The 17754-nt window shown below is 36.3% G+C and overlaps 2 protein-coding genes across 2 annotated transcripts; one reads left to right on the top strand and one right to left on the bottom strand.

The window, feature by feature from the left end:
* Positions 1–1233: 1233 nt before the first annotated feature.
* Positions 1234–3924, top strand: LOC104609551 (putative prefoldin subunit 4). Its single transcript, XM_010275895.3, has 3 exons — positions 1234–1462; positions 1570–1680; positions 3552–3924. Exons 1-3 carry the CDS (start codon positions 1454–1456, stop codon positions 3810–3812), a joined length of 381 nt encoding a protein of 126 aa, XP_010274197.1. The 5' UTR covers positions 1234–1453; the 3' UTR covers positions 3813–3924.
* Positions 3925–9116: 5192 nt separating this feature from the next.
* LOC104609552 (Sec23/Sec24 protein transport family protein) lies at positions 9117–15979 on the bottom strand. Its single transcript, XM_010275896.3, has 2 exons — positions 14676–15979; positions 9117–11165 (listed from the first exon to the last, which is right to left on the bottom strand). The coding sequence occupies exons 1-2, from the start codon at positions 15393–15395 to the stop codon at positions 9507–9509; spliced, it is 2379 nt and encodes a 792-aa protein (XP_010274198.1). The 5' UTR covers positions 15396–15979; the 3' UTR covers positions 9117–9506.
* Between the last annotated feature and the right edge of the window lie 1775 nt (positions 15980–17754).

Raw genomic sequence — 17754 nt, 5'->3', positions numbered from 1 at the left:
TGATAGCAATTAATAGAAAGCTTGTTGTTATTTTTGGGATAAGTAGATACTCCCCCTCAGAAATCTGAAATTACAGTCACCTCCTAGTCTGCTAGTAGCTCCACCCTAGGGGTGTTTTTACCATTCAATCCACCCCTAAGTGGAATTACTACTAGACTAGGAGTGGACTGAATCCTACCTGTAGATTGATGCCAAATTCACGGGCAATAGACTAGGAGGGGGCTGCAAATTCAATTTCTGAGAGGGATTGCAGTTCAAAAATTCCTAAAAGGTATTTGGTGCCATCCACCATTAATAATCCCAACATATCAACGAACCTTATAAAGCCTGTTTGATGCTTGAAAAGCGCTTTGAGAACTAATTGGGCATAAGTTGCCATTGAGGATTTTGCGAAAATAACATTCTACATTTCCTATTTATAACCGAAAATTCAGGAGTGCCCATATCAGTAATGCTCCCTTTTTAAGTGGATTTGATTATCTAAAAAAAAAAGTGGATTTGATTAAGATGGTGTTTGGATTTAATTTGATAAAAATGATTTCCCACCTCTTTTCACACAAAAAAATGAAAGAAATCTACAAAGAAAACACTCTTATAGAACCTTGGTAGAATATACAACTTTTTGATACCAATATCTTGTCTCTTGTGATACAAACCATGGTTTAATTTTTAAAGTTACACTTCTCAGTTTCACTTTGGCTACAACACTGGAAAATCATGCCATTAGATGTAGAAGTCACTTCATCTAATTTAATGTAGGGCCATGATAACGAATCAAAGGCTTTGTTTTAGCGCACACTGTCGTTGCAAATGTGGGTTTCTCAGCTTTCAGAACTCAGGCCCAGTTTGGTTCACGGGAATAGGAGTCTGGAATTGGAATCGGATTATTCTGATTCCAACTGTTTGGTTGGATGGAATTAAAATTCCATTCCCATTTCTGTTGGAATGGTCATTTTCCTGTCCTTTTTCTTAGGAATGAAATTTTACTTCTGCTGATTTTAATTCCCATCCATTCTTGTAACCATTCCCATTCCCATTTTGAAGAATTTTGATTCCAATTCTAATTCTGATTCTGACTATGACCCAAATAAACCCTTAGAAGAATAGAAATATTCTTCAAAAGATTCTTAAAATAAACATTAAAAAAAACATTATCAAATGGTTTCCATTTTTGGCTGTAGCATGACAAAAATAAATAACTTAATAAACAAACTCAACCCATCAATGGAAAATCCCTCAAATGTATATTATGAATTGATTAATACAAATTATACGTTTTGTTCAACCAAAATTTTGCTTAAGAAATCAAACCTATTTCCTTGGTCATTGATTAATACCCTCTACTTTTATTCTGCGTCATAGGTTTTTTACAATTTTAGGTTGCCCTCACTCTCACAGTCTCGCTTGCTGACTACTGCTGCTGTTGCCTTCTCCCGTTGAAGTTGAATCCAGGATGCAACAGGCAAACCCATAAAACTCTGGTTTCTGGTCTTCTTTTCTTCCTATTTTGTCTTATTTTCCTTTTTTACATGTTCTTCGTGGGTCTGAAATTACTGGTATAATTTGAAGGGCGGAGGATCGGGCACCGAAGTGACATGGGAGGATCAACAGAATATAAACAGATTCGGAAGATTAAACAACAGGTTTCACGAGCTTGAGGAAGAGATCAAGATTGCTAAGGTACACCTAACCTAAGAGGATAATCTCAACTGAGATTTCACCGTCAGCCAAACCCATACATGGTTTGACCTTGTTAAGAGCTTTTCTTTTTTTTCTTTTTACTGTATTTTGATATAGAGGGAAATGAAAGTAAACTGGACGAATTTTCTAACTGTTCTTCATTTTTCTAGCCAGACAAGAGACAGCTATCAGTTCCTGAATTGAGAGCTAATGAACAAGTGAATTTGGTGTCTGGGTTCGGCACCTTGACTATCCGAAAGGAAAGTTTAGGAAAATTGAGTCCCCAATAGGTACATTAAGTTTTAATCGAGTGGTTTTAGTTGGCTGCATCAACTAGGTGTTCTGTGTGTCCATGTGTTGTTGGTCCCAGATTTTCTTTGTACTGATTCCAGATCCTCAAAGTCTTTAGGTCATTCAAATAATTAGATTCAATGGTCATCATGGGCTTGACATTCTTAGGAGGTGTCTGACTGTCTGTTAGACTTGACAAATGAGTTAATTTTAGTTTTCCATGGTTTTTGAACCCATACGATCAACATCAATTTCATTCCTGAAAGGTTAAGAGAAACAAAAATGAGATAATCTGTTATTGGGGTATCAAATGAGTTTGCTTAATCCAGAGTTTTGAGACTTCAGATAGAATGTGGTTGTCCTTACCTAAATATTTTTTGTATAACTGTCTAGCTTGTGCCACAAAGGGATAGGCTTAATTTTAATTGGTTTATCAATATCTTATGTAATTCACTGTAGTTTCAAATGTAGTAAAAAGAAAAAAAAAAGTAGAAACAGTGTTGGGTGGGAAAGGATCTTTAATCGTCATTACTAACAAAGTGATGCATACACACATGTTTGTATGTCTGCGGCCCAAGAAAAAAAAGACTTGTATCTTAGTATTTGTTTCCTAAGTAGAACTTTCAAAATTCGTTATAGATCATTTTTCTAATAAATTTACTCGTTATTGATAAAAAAAGAACTTTCAAAAATCAGTGGGTTGTATTGCTCGGAAAAAGAATTGCACCATTTGGAAGAACATAGATCTGACATGGAAGGTATTAGAAATTTAGAATGTGCCTTCCTTCCTCCTTCCCCTTGCTTTTCTTTCTTGTCTGTTCTTGTTTTTCAATTATGCAGTCATGTGGTTTTCTGCCACACATAAGGCCAGCATTGGCAATCTGGACCTTCCATACCATATTATGACTTATGAATGAAAGTCAGTAGTTATATACCCTTAAGACTTCTTTTATGCTATTTGGCAGAGAGTTGACATGGGCAAGCACATGAAACCATTTCTGGGTTCCACTCAGAAGCACCTTCTTTTTTTTAATTTTTATTTTTTTGCTGCAGTGTGATGCTCGATGATCTTTCCCCATTTTCATGATAACTTCATTGAAGGCTTCCTATTGAGTTTGTTGCAACTCCATGCTTTATTGAGGAAGAGAAGTATGACTCTATCATTTTTTGGGCATATTCTCCCAACTTTCCGTTATTCTAGCTTTTCCAATACTTATAAGAGAGTTCTGCTCATGCTAACACTGTTTTGTGTCATCCATAGTTTCTCGAACTCAGAAATTTTCTTCGTTGCTATTTCTACGACTATGCCTGTGGGTTTATTTAATTAAAGTCATTATTCATCAAATCACTGAAATCTAACTGAATACAATTTTGTGTTGGTAGATGAATAGATAACTGCTACTCAAAAAGAAAAGAAGGATGAACAGATAACCAGATTACTTCTTTTACAGAAGCAGTATTAAGATCAATAACAATAATAATGATGTTGTTGTTGTCATTATTATTAAATGATCATTTGTATTGTTCCCATTTTCTTCAGATGCTTCTCAAATAACTTTGTTGTCAATGCTCTACTGCAGGAAACAAATGAGAATCTGGAGGATGCAAGCAATGAATTGATCCTCACTGATGATGATGTGATGAAATTCCAAATAGGAGAGGTCTTTGTTCATATGCCAAATGAAGAAGTAGAGAGCAGGATAGAGCAGATGAAAGAGGTGACTAGTAAGAACTTAGGGAAGCTGGAAGAAGAGAAGGATTCAGTGCTTGCGGAGATGGCTGAGCTAAAGAAAATTTTGTATGGAAAGTTCAAGGATTCTATCAATTTGGAGGAGGATTAACTGGATATGAATTGCCATTCTTTCTAATTTCTTCCTCATGATATTATTCTCGACCAGAGATTAATTCTCCTACACTGAAATTATTTGTCTTCCCTCGAAGGATTTCCTTGGATATTATATTTGCTTTACAATGAGTGTGATAATAGGGGTGTCAATGGACTGGTTTTGGGTTTGATCCGGTCCAAATCAAAATCAATTTGAACAGATTGGACGGACCAATAAGACATATTGAATTGGACCAGTCTAGACTTGTGGTCCAAAGTATTTATTGGATTGGATTGGACCTAGTACATCCGTAATAGATTTATATTAGATAGGGTCGGATTGAACTAATATCTGGTCCATTGATAGAAGATAAGAATACGGGTGTCAATGGACCAGGTTTGGGTCGGAATCAATCTAAATTAAAACCAATTTAAACAGATTGGATGGTCCAGACATTGAATTTGATTAGCCCAAAATGATCCAGAGTATTCATCAAATTGGATTGGACTTGATCCATCTGTAATGGATTCATATTGGACTGGACCGGATTTGGTCCAATCCAGCCCAATTGACACTCTGACAGAAATTTTCAGGCCCCGGCATTAATTTTGCATCCAAGCTCGACCTAAATTTAACATACCTACATACATACATAATGTGTAATATACGTATAAATATATAATATATAATTTGTTGTGGTTATGTATTGAATTAGGGTATAGATTTTAAATGATGTAAATGTAATGAATATAATTTCAGCATCTTAAATATCATTCCAGTATACATAATACATGGCATGGCATGATAAGATAGGATGCCTTACAACGTTCTATATTATGTTTGACATGGTTTATCTATTAGGATTTCACATATTGAAAGATCTAAACCTATCTTGCGGTCTTGCCGTCTTGCTGAAAGTTTAGGGAGACAAAGAATGGGAAAACAATCCCTTCATAACTTCACAGTGGGTAAGTTCCAATTTTAGGCTGTGTTTTTGGGCTTAGAAATGTATTAGTATATATATATATAACATTTTAGATCAAGGTTCAAAATATCGAAACGTATTAGTATATATATATATATATATATATATATATATATATAAAGAGAGAGAGAGAGAGAAAGATTCTTAAAAAAGGTCACTTGATAATCTCCAAAGAAACTCTCAAATCAAAAAAAAAAAAAAACAAAAAAACAAAAAGAAAAAAAAAACATTGAATCCATATACAAATATTTCTATCAAGAATTTTGATACTTCAAACCTTGCTTTAGATTATATTTTAGGGTAAATTGCTAACACCTCCCCTGAAGTTTTTCGCTATTACTGGAACATCCCCTGAAGTTTGGCAATTGCAATCACCTCTCCTGAACTTTCTGACATAGTTGTAAGTAGACCCCCTTTGATAGAATATTCTAAAAAAAAGCATAAAATGTCTAAAATACCTATGCAGTTACTTTTAACAAAAATGTTCATTTTCCAAAATTCTCTTCATATGGATCACTACCCCAAACCCTTCCAATATCTTTTCTGAAATTGGTTTATTTTCCAAATTTGCCCTTCATATCAATCACTTAAAAGGTAAAACTACAACTTTAAATTCCCTTTGTTTTTGTTGTTCATAAAGTTTGTATTGTTTTTCTCCCATAGAAACCAGCCTCAATAGTAACTACATGGGTGTTTTGGATATTTCCATGCCTTTGTTTAGAAGATTCTATTAAAGAGGGTTAACTTGCAACTGTATTAGAAAGTTCAGGGGAGGTGATTGTATTTACTAAACTTCAGGAAGTTTTCAACAATTTACCCTATATTTGAAGAAGAAACTCTAATCATATGCTCAAATCAGTTTGTCCCATTTTTGTTTTCCACATCCCAAAACTCAGAAACAGAAGCTTATGAAAACATAGCCTTTAGTTTTTTATCACAAATTTCTTTCAGGATTTGGGTTGGGTGGGGGATGAAAAGGTTATGTCCTATAATTTGTTTTACAATCATAAAGAGGCATTTTGTATGTGGATTTTTTGGGTGTTGAATATGATAGCATTGGATTTAATTTATGAGCTTAGAAGCAAGGTTTAAAGTATCGGAAGTGAAAATGTATTGAAAAGACAATTTTAAGAGATATATCAAGACACGTCTTAGATATGCATATCTATCAAAGAAAAACCAATATATACATGAATACGCATGAAAACACTATAGATACTTTAATAAATCATAAAAATACATTAATAACATTAAATATAAAGCCTTATAAATATATAACTATAAAGAAAAATATCATAATCAGCATATGATAATACATTTAAATGTTACATTCAAATTTATCCAAGTATCTAACTATCATGTTCAGCATTTCACATTTGATTCATATTTCTTGTTTCTAAGAGGCTACAATGAAAGAATTTAATTATCTAGCTCCCTAAATTAGAAATCACTCAAAAGAATGAAAGTGATAACTCTTTTAATAATCAAATGGTTATTTTTTATTTATTTTTATTTAAAAAAATAACTAAAATTCAAAAATTAAAATTTTGACATAAAGTTGTATGGCTTTATCATATATCAATTTCTGCTTCTTAATTAAAAAGAAATCATAAAATTGTATCATCATATCATATAAAACATATCAGTTTATTTTTCTTATGTAATTTTATCTAGTTTGCAAATTTCATTAAAAACCCTATGCTTAAATATCCTATCCAACCATAAAACATACACCAGCATAACTTCTAAGTGAATATAATTAATAATTAGTTCTTATTGAAATAACTACTATCTATTTTTAATCCAAAAATGATAGAAATAAAAAATAAATATTGAAGAAGAAATGGTATTTGTTATATATATATATATATATATATATATATATATCTACACACACACACACAAATTTCTTTGAAAAAATCCATAAATCTACTCATAACACCAAAACAATCTATGATTTTCAACACAAGAAATAAAGATCAACATATATTTAACCATTCTCAAGCATTAAACAAAAAACACAAGAAATCACAATATATTATGAGAAAATTTGAAAACAAAAACTATTTTCACAATATTTTCTTAATATTGAAAAATCTTCACAAATCTTGATGATTTACACTTTTGTGTGTGTGTGTGTGTGTGTTTTTTTTTTTTTGCAGATCTCAATTTGAGAATGGGGTTTGTTGTTTTAAAGATTTTTGGGGGTGAAAAGAAGGTTTCTTTTGCGGTTAGAAGCCTTTTTTACCCTTTTTTTAGTTATTGCCTTTCAATAATTAATAGTGTATCCACTGTTATTCCATTGATATGGTAGTATATCGGTGAATATGCCACCAATACGATAGTGTATCAGACGATATGCCACTGATACGCTTATGATACTCATCGGTACGATATGATATGCCTCATATCAGGCATATCATGTTGACATTTTAAACCTTGCTTAGAGGTATATGTTATTTTGGATTTCCCTTTGTCATTTTCTTTTACTTTGTTGTGAGGTCATTTGTTTGAGCCTTAAGGCTCCGTTTGGTTTGTGGGAAGATTTGGGTGGGATGGGATGGAAAAACTCACTGTTCACCTTCCTCCTTCATTCGAGATGAACAGAGCCCTTCATCTCCCACCTCTCCCACTTTCTTTCTCCTCTCTTCTTCTTCTTCTTCTTCTTCTTCTTCTTCTTCTTCTTCTTCTTCCCGTTTCAACCTCGGTTTATTCTCGATGCGCACCGCCCCAGTACTCGAAGAGCAAAGAACCTTTGTCCTATTTGCAGTGAGAACCTCTATGTTTACCCATTTCTAAATCTTCATCGGCGCTAAGTGCAGAGAACCCCCGTCCTATTTGCAGTGATCGGGAATTCACCAAGAAGTAATTGGGTATCTCGAACATGAGTTCCGCCGCCTTGACATGGCCGTCGAGTTGCCGGATTTCGCTGCTTGGTAGGATCACCTTTGCACCTCTTGACTGTCTTCCTGCTGGGTTGGACCTTCGGCATGGTCGTGTTTAAGAGTTGAAGGCAGAAACTTTGCTGTTAATGCACATGCTACCATTGGCATGGTCGTTTTCTTGAGTTTTCCCACCGGAGTCACACTGTTTTGGTGCGACCCTGAATCCACCATTTTGGGATCTGACATCCCACCTTTTTCTCATCCCATCCCCCTCTTTCCCTTAAAACAAATATAAGAAAAGGGAATATTTTTAGAATATTCCCTTTTTCTCATCCCCACCCCACAAACCAAACAAAGCCTAAAGTGTCAATTCTTAACTTTTATTTATATGTTTTTATGCTCCCCTAGTAAACTAAATATCATATAATTTTGTATTGAAATTATTAAACTAGTGTTATTTCGGAAAACACTAACAACCAAGATAAACCAATTGGTTAACTAATTGATGGGTTCGGTTTTTCACCAGTTCAGTTTGCCGGTTTCTCAATTTTTATATTTTCAATATATATTATAAATATATATATATATATATATATATATATATATATTATAAATAAATAATTAAATATATATATAAAATAAATATGTATATTAAAAATATATAATATATAAATATATATACTGATCGGTTTGGTTAATCAGATATTTCAATTCGATTTTCTGAATTCAGTTTTTCAATATTTCACTTTTTGTTGAGCACCCCTAGTTGCATTTCAAACCGGGATCGGATATGCTCGTAACAAAAAATTGTTCCGACACATTACAACATGATATGTGTCTGCACATCGCACTCGCAGACATGGTGTGTCCTAGTGTTATAGTGGGTCTGGTCTTATGGTGAGATGTGCGGTCACATATCATGTTGCTGAGACCCCAAAGTCCCAACTCTTCCGAACGCCACATAAATGATAAATCATAAATCTAAATAAATACAGTGGCAGCAGTGTGACATTAATTCCACAGCTCAATCTTACTCATGTTTAACATATGAACCAAATTGTAATTTACACATGAACCCTCCATTACAAATGAACATGCATAAAGCATTCAAAATTAATAATATATTGCACATGTGCATGGTGAACCTATTACTTGTCATACATAATTAACTTCATCATTTATACGGTTATACATGAAAGCCCAAACTTTAATGTGCAAGACATTTATTTTTCACATTTTTGTGTTATATTTTATATACAAAAAATAATTTTAGTACAAACTATATTGAAGCTTGCTTTTCAATTCAAAACAATCATATCGACCCAAGAGTAGTCTGATATTAGAAAGGGACTGATGTATTTTGGCATTCAATTTCAGACTGTTCACTTGCCTCACACCCCTCAGCTGCCCTGAAACTGACACATACCGACCATATGGTATCTGACACAATTTTTCCTTCGAGTAAAGATGAATTATATTCTATTAAGCAGAGCAAACAGAAATAAGCTCCGTGGTCCTCCTCAACTCCTCATACAAAAACTATCAGAGAATAGCCCCCCGGGGGGAGGAGGGTTCAGTTCATTCACCTTTACAACAATTCTGACCGGCTAGAATATGTGAAGAGTGTTTTCTCAGACCTGTGGACAACATCAAACCACTCACAGGGCTGGTTTACCTCCACATCTCCACTTAAACATTAACCTTTTTACAACATCAATCTTTTAGAAAAAAAATAAAGTTAAAAAGGTTTTCTATATTGCACGCAGTATACAATGATTCTGTGTAAGAGACAAAAAAACAGAGAATGAGAGAACAAACCATCATTCAGCAATCTCTTCATCACCCTCGCACAGCCAAGGCCTGCAAATGCTCTATAAAAACTTGCAAACTCACATCATCCGTAAATATGATATCCGAGCCATCTGTATATACTGAATTCTGAGTAACTGAAGGATTCAACTTAGCAAGCAGAAATCTTGCCTGACTACTGTGCTGGTCACATTTAATAAGCTTGGGAACAGGAATTCGTTCAGCCACCAACTGTTTTGCATCAATTTCTGGTGCTTCCAATAGATTTCTCAGGTTCTCATGGTTTGGGTCCTTGTCAAAACCTTGCTTCCTCCATTGTGCAATCTTAGACCCATAGTGAATAACCACATAGAAATAAGAATCGAAAAGCAGAATCACATCTGACAAGATAGAGCTAACATCCAGGAGGACAGGAACTGGAGGCCCATCGAAAGAGTACTGGAAAAGAGTAGGCTGGATCATAATCAGAGATCCAACCACCCCTTCCCGGTTAAGCATCAACCTGAAGAAGGCAGTCTCATCAGGGCTGCTATTAAAGACGTCAATAAATTGTGACCTCCTTAAGTAATACATAAACTGAGGGTAGAGGGAGAAGTTGGATGACAGACGAAATGAAGACGGGTCTTCTAACACATAATCACCAAACTTGGAACAAAATTTAATCAGCCTCTTATCCAGCCATCTTATGACATCTCGAGCATGAGATTGCTCAGCCCTATGGATAGCGAGTCTGGCAATAATTGTGGCAGCAGTGTCTTGATCAAACCCAGAGCCAATCTCTGGTGAGCGCTTTCCAACCCATCTTCTTGCTGCAGTTGTCACCCTTTGTCGGATTCCCATATTCCCATGCCAGTAACGTGTTATGAACTGTATGAAGAATGCAGACCCTGCCTGGATTTTCTGCTCATCACCTACCTCAAAGAAAAAAGCAATGCATGTCTTGTTTGTAAGCGTACCTAGCTTCCACAAGTTGGTACCACCCTGTCCAATCTCATTCTGACTCACTGAACTGTTGTTTTTCTGGAGAGATACACAAGGACCAAGGGCGCCACAGATCATTACCTCTTTCGTGGTGATTATCTCAATTGTTGCATCAAAGTACATTTTGAGATTGCCATCAGCATCACGACTAAAAATGTGACGTAGGCATTTCCTGAACTGATCTGTTTCAAATGACTCCCCCAGCATCATGAAGCCGCCTGAGCTTTCAACTGGAAATTTTAATTCTGCAGCCCCAACCTGATCAAGAGAACAAGCAAACAAATCCAGAACAATACATGCATTGCATAACCTCTGTGCAACTTGCTTATAGAAGTTGCAAGACTTACTGTAGTAAAAAGCATGACCATTTATAAGATCCCGATGGGTACGAATGGCATGACTGAATTCAGTGTCTACAACAATCCCAGGGCCCAGAGTAGCAGGTCCAGATGTGAAGACCATGATCCGGGAACCTGTGTTGCATAAGCATCCTTCCAGAAGTCCAACTGAAGTTGATATAGCGGCTCCAGTGGCCCTTTTAGGACGATGACCAGGCATAGCCTGCTTGGTGGAGTGGATCTCTTCAATTGCTGTAGTTATATTGAACTCACATTCTGAAACTGGAAGCAGAAAACCCTGCTTTTGGATAGTGGATGCCTTTCCAAGTTGCTGGTGATTACAGCAAGAAATTCCCAATAAATCCTGAATCTGAAGGTGAACAAATAATATAGATCAGGTAAATGCCATTCCAGGAAAATCAAATGTGAGGTGATGCAATGCACTTGTAAAATTTCCAATCAGTCCCCAAGCATAGTATACTTAGAAGAAACCAATAAGCATGCCGCCAGTTACACAACCCAGAAACAATCCCTAGCATACAGTTACTCCCAAGTCCGAGCACCACCAATTGATTACTTGATTTAAAGAAGTCAAGAACCACTATTATAAATAAATACATTGTAAGGCGCATCTACTTCCTTAACCTTCCCTGAAAATTTCTTCCATTGATGCATCTATTTCTGCTGAAATGAACAGAAAAATAGAGAAAGCATTTTGAGGGAGAAATAAGAACAAGGCTATATGCATGTCTCAAATGCAGTATTCTTGTGTTCAAACATATGTATTGGTGAAACCAACCCTTTTCTCTCACTCCATACAAAAGATGCAACAATGTTACTGTCTCACAAACAAAAGAAAATTTGAGAAGAGTAAAACATTGAATGAATGCCATTATTCCAGCCACCTAAGCCATATGCTCAACATGGCCAACACAACAGAGATCCTGCATGAGAGATGGTGTATATTCTTGACTTTACTCTTTATGATCAACCAAATCACATGTGTGCCTATCAGAGGTACTGATAAGATACATACTTTTCGATATTCCTGATCCCAAAGGCCCAACCAGCCACCATAAAAAGTTGTTCCCAAAGCACACTAGAAGGAATAGTTAAGCATAACAGGATGCTATAGATTATTGATAAAAAAACAATGCTATAGATGCAAGTAGACGAATATTAAAAGTAAACTATCAAGCACATCATGCATCTTACAGCTACTGTGCTTCCTGTGGTCCAATTTCTTGAGAAACTACTCCACTCCAGTCTGATAAGACAGTAAGTTTTTGTTTTTTTTTTTTTGAGAAGTGGTATTGTAATAACTTCATTAAAAGGGAAACAAAATACCCTGTACAACTAGATGCTGTAACAGGATAACATACATTGAACTAAGCCACTATCCCTTCAGTATTAACAAACAGATTTACAAAATCAAAGTAGGAACTATGGTTTGAACTGATTCATCAAAAAAAAAAAAAAAACTATGGTTTGAACTGTTTAAGTTGATCTGAGCTGAAGACCAGGAGAATAATTTGTGCACAACTTTATGCCATACATCATTACATCCTCCACCTGGCTACTTTTGTTGTGAAAAATTCCAAGTTCCTTTCCTGCCATATCAAACACCACACAATTCCTGGAATCATTTGCCAAACAGCCTTCCCTATTTTGCTCAAACTTTGAATGTATCACCCCTTACAGAAACTTTCAACCGAGTTCAGACAACATACCTCAAGGGCAAACAAGTTGTGAACATTCACCCATATCTTATAAGAAAACTCACAGTATAATAGCAGGTGGTTGACGGATTCATCCACCCTGTTATATAGGACACACACTGGTGAGTCAATTGCTACACCTCTCTTCATTAGATTGTCTTTAGTCTGAATCTTCTTGAGGAAATCCAGCCAGATGAAGAATGCAATTTTTTGAAGGAATGAATTTGCACCAGATTATTTTCATAGGGAAATCTTGATCTTCCTCCTTAGTCAACCTGTTATAAAATGAACTCACCAAAAACTGTTTGCTCTTCCCATCTTGCCACACTCTTTTATCCTCACTAATATAGTCAATACGGGTACTATAAAGCCTCTGCAGCAGCCGAGCATAATGGTCAATCTCCCAATCGCTTAAAGCTCTTCTGAGAAGGATATTCCACACACAGTTGCCATTGGGGATCTGCATATACTCCACCACTTTTGCTTCCTCGTCCACTGCTAATGTGAACAACTCAGGGAATTCATCTTTCAGAATGCTACCTTCACACCAGCAGTCCTTCCAAAACTTGACTTTGGTTCCTTTCCCCACCTCAAAGTTGACTTCCTTACTGAAAGAACTGTAACTTCTCTCAATCCCTTTCCAAACTGAACATCCATAGGGCTGACTTGCTTCACCTGGATCCTAACCCCCACTTCTTAGATTATATTTTGCTTTTATGTCTCTTCTCCACAAACTGTTTTCTTGTTGGCCAAATCTCCAAAACCACTTACCAGTGCCATCACCAAAGCAATTTTTTTTTATAAATAAATTAAGATTTCATTAATAGAAAGTGTAATTCAGTTACAATCTTCCCATGAAGAGGTGCAAGCTGTGTCCTCTCCTAACATAACAACAAGAAGAAAGCACAAAATAGAAAACAAATTCGAACTACAGTTGAGCCCAATATAATCGTTCCCTGTTTGCCCCTTGCTTTGCAAGACAATCAGCCAAAGCATTTGCTGATCTCCCCACCCAATGTATTCTCACAGTCAAGCTCCTTGTCAACCAATTGAATTTTTTAATTTCATTCTTAAAGCTCCATACTATAGAGTCTTGGTTCTGTAGCCAACTCACTATCATCAAAGCAAAAATTCTACAGATTTTCTATATCCTAACCACCCAAACCCTGATTTTCTTTTCCTTTGTTTTCATTTTGTAAAGTTCAAAGATATGAACCCAGGCCATCCAACGATGTGAAACATCATCTATCATGAAGAGGTCTGCTGATGATCACCTTCAGTGATCAAAGATTCCATATTTTCCCAAGAAAGTGAGCAATGTATTTTCCAGAGGGAGGAAGGCTCTAAGAATCTAAGTAAGATAGTCTTCCAACCCTGCCTTCTGGCAGTGAAGATTCTTACCAAATTGTAAACCATTGGGATCCAAGACCCTGAAATAAGCACATCCATTGTGAATCTGGAAATCCGGTCCTTAATCTGACCCTTTTGCTGTCTTTTCACAAGTCTCATCTTCTACAACATCCTCTTCTTCAAAACGAACTCCACCATATATGAGATGATGACAATTACACTCAATGTTTGATGGGCCATGATTTAGAGACTGAAGGGGGTAAACCATAGCAAAAGGCATGATTAACTTTCTTCCAGACAGTGAAATAGAAGAGCCAAATCCCATACCTGAGATGTCCAGTGAAATAGAAGAGCCAAATCCCACACCTTTAATGGATATTAAAGGTGAGAAAGGACTAGAGAAATGCTGGTAACGACCATGAGCATTTGTCTCTTAAGAGACATCTAGTAAAAGTGGTTTCAATTACAAATTTCCAGGCAGATTATCTCCAGAAGTGGTTTCTTTCTTTTTTATTTTGGTAAAATCCAAAAGTGGTTTCAATTAGAAATAATAATTGTTCAAGCAATTCCAGGGCATTGTCCTTGAATCCCATAAAAAGTGATTACATGTGTACGCTACATTGTGGAGTAAAACTTCAAACTACTGTTGCCAAACGATTAAAAACAATCTTGGATGCAATGGCATTTATGCATTATATAGGATTGGTGGAGACCAAAAGAAGAACATATAGAAAAAAAAAAAGAAACGAGATACAGGAATCCACTACTTCCACGGCAGTACTACTACAGCTTCACTAGGCAGAGATGTATACCTGATCCGATGATAATTCCCGTTCTCCATGAAACAATACAACCTTTGAACAGTCCACAAACCCGAGGTCGTAGACACTGACCATGGAGTCGAAAGTGACCAGCCCAACCAATGCGTTCTCTGGCAATTGCGCCACAACGAGCAACAGCTCATTTTTAAGTGCTCGTAACTCCTCCTCAGGTGAGCAAGTGTCAACAACAAACACAAATGCAGGTCCATTCCCCCGCGAATCCGTACATGAGAGTGAAGAAGAAGAGAAGGATGAACCCATAGAAGAAGATGACGACATCAAAGATGATAGTGACGAAGAAGATAGCCTGTTGCCACCCCAAATAGCGTTCGAATTGATATTTGAACCAAGGCCCAAGCCCTTCCGGCCATGATGGTATTCAACTGTGCTGTAAGTCGGGAAAAGCTCGGCAGGGAGATTGTTCTCTCCAATCCCAGCATAAGAGCGAGGAAATGGATTCTTCTGATAACAAAAAGGACAAACCCAGAGCCGTGATTGGTAATCGACGCGTGCGTAAGGGTTCAAAACAGCGCCACAGCGGCTGCAGACAAGAGGGTCGTAAGGGAGCAAAGGAAGCTCGGTGAACTCCATCAATGGAGTACACATGACGCTCAAAGGAATTACCAAGGAAGAAGCTTCGGATTTCGAAGCCGGCCATGAATTCCAAGACCATCGAAGGCCTTCGATGGCCTCTAGTTCGACGAAATCCATTAAAACGGGAGTCGACTAAGCTATCGGGAAGAATTCCAAAAAACTTCAAGGAATCATAGTTGGTTCTGCAGAAAAGTGAGGAAACCCTAACCCCAATAGGAGAGGAAGAGACTAGAGAGAAGGAAATGAAAGAGGTCTAGTACTAGGACTTGTAGTGGAGAAAAATCGAGCATTCTAAAAGGAAAGAAATTGAGAGAAACAATAAACAATAGAAAACAACAAGAGAAGAACAACGATACCTCAGAGTCCGAGACTGGTAAGGAAGTGGACGAGGGATTGCTTGAAGCCGAACCGTCTCTCTCCCTCTCATGGAGGGAAAGAGTAAAACAGAAAGATCGATTTTCAGTTGATTTGATCGGAATCTCATGGCGATCGGTCGATCGGCATGGAGTTGATTTTTAAATTAAATATTAGGGGAATAATGAAATTCCACCGTGTAGATCTCCCCGGTTTTCATCATAAACCGGACGGGACTCGGGAAACTCAGCACTGAACAGGGTCCCACTCACCCACCTAAACTCACGAGTCACGAGTTTCATCTCATCTGATCTCACCCGAGTAGTAAGCTTTTCCTTTTGAAACTCAGCACTGAACAGGGTCGACACTCACCCACCTAAAATTGGTGGGGTTTCATGGTTTTGGGCTTGAAGCGAAAACCCTGAGGCTTATCCAAACATAACCATCTCTGTATCTCTGGGAATTGGAAACTCATCCATGGAGAGACTGTAACAGCAGCATCAACTCTACATAGTCGCATTGAACTTTTCTGTTTTTTATGTGTGTTAACTAATAGATCAGCTTATGTTTGGAGCAGGAATTGATTATATACTTTACTTCCTTTAGTGTCACGACTCAATTTCTCTGCTTTTTTCACCCATGAAATAGGTAATTTGGTTCTGTTTTTTTCCTCTAGTTTCACTATTTATTTGCATGATAAAATTTGTAATGTGTAATGACAACTTTACTCCTTGATGCAAATTAAGCGGTTGGAAAAAGAAGGAAAACAAAGAAACATTGGAAAAACACTATGTTTAACTCCTCCCATATGAATTTGTCTTACACTGTCGGTCCCAGTCCAAGATAAAGGAGGGCTGTGTAAAGTTGGTAGCCAACGCTAAAACATTTGCCAGCTTTAATAATCATGAACCCTGATTTTTTCTTTTAATGATCGTACTAGCACAATTATCAAAATTAGTAACGAGTCTTTAATTTAAGAAATATTGTCTAAAATTCACTGTGTTTTTCTTTTTCAAATTCATCATGAATTTTCAAAACCTCCAACAAACCCTTATTAATACTTTATTATCCAAAATTCACCTTCCATTAAGATAGATTTTCGTTAGATCACCATTAGTTACTATCAATAGAAATTTTTCATGAAAGTATTTTAGTATTTTATATGACCAAACTACCCCTGAATGATCAATGAACCTTATTAAATATTTTATGACAAAATTATCCATGATTGCTACAGGCCCAGGCCCAGGTCGGGTACATAATTCTGCCATGAGAAATATTCGACAAACTTAACCGGCCATTCAGCAGTAATTTTGTCATATAAAATACTTAAATGCTTTTGTGGACAATTTCTATTAATAATTAGTAATGGTGATTTAATGAAAATCTTAACAGAAAGTGAATTTTGAATAATAAAACTCACTAACAAGGGATTTTATAGATGTTTTGAAAAGTCGGAATGAGTTTAAAAAATGCAAAAAAAAAAAAGTCATAATAAGTTTTAGATAATATCCCTTAATTAACGATAGACATGACATTAAAAAGAACAAAAATAATGAAATAAGATTTCTGAGGATGAAATAACACTCCTGTAGTTGACCCCGTTGGGAATGAAGCAAAGGCGCCCTTTCTCTAACTGAGATCTTGACAGGTCCCCCCTTATCACCTCTGCAATACAAGAAAAGCCTTTGGACTTGAAAATTCCCACATCAGACCTCCTTCAAGCTTGGTTATTTCCAGCATGTACAACTTAATTCTTATAAACTAGAGAGGATCTATTTTCGCCCAAAAGAACTAAATCGATAGACTCAATGCAAATTTCTAAATTTCACCGCAAAGTTATGAACATTCAAAATATCAAAGACCCTCACTTTATATACCAATGTCCGCTCATAAATTGGCATCAATTCCAAACTGGAACTCACCCCAACTATACTTTGGGCCTAAAATTTCTGACTCTAGGCTGAACCGTCATTCTCCCTTGAATTTTCTAAAATCAATGTTTTCAATGCATAGTTGAAAACTATTTATCAAGTCCTTTTAGGTTTTAGCCCCCAAACTATACTTGAAAAATGTGTTGGCCCGGTAAACAACTCAGTGACCTAATTGTTGAACCTCTAAA

Source organism: Nelumbo nucifera, chromosome 3, assembly GCF_055504915.1.
Source record: "Nelumbo nucifera cultivar China Antique chromosome 3, China Antique-T2T, whole genome shotgun sequence".
NCBI lineage: Eukaryota > Viridiplantae > Streptophyta > Magnoliopsida > Proteales > Nelumbonaceae > Nelumbo > Nelumbo nucifera.
Note: the sequence above shows the minus strand (reverse complement) of the source record. Positions and strands in the feature narration are given on the sequence as shown.

What these genes read in the sequence shown, in the direction of transcription:
- LOC104609552 (XM_010275896.3), bottom strand. Translation starts at nt 15,395, where the DNA reads ATGGATTTCGTCGAACTAGAGGCCATCGAAGGCCTTCGATGGTCTTGG. An exon ending in GGGAATTATCATCGGATCAG is followed by an intron (nt 11,166 to 14,675) that starts GTATACATCTCT and finishes GTTCACCTTCAG; the next exon opens with ATTCAGGATTTATTGGGAAT.
- LOC104609551 (XM_010275895.3), top strand. An exon ending in AAGAGATCAAGATTGCTAAG is followed by an intron (nt 1,681 to 3,551) that starts GTACACCTAACC and finishes GCTCTACTGCAG; the next exon opens with GAAACAAATGAGAATCTGGA.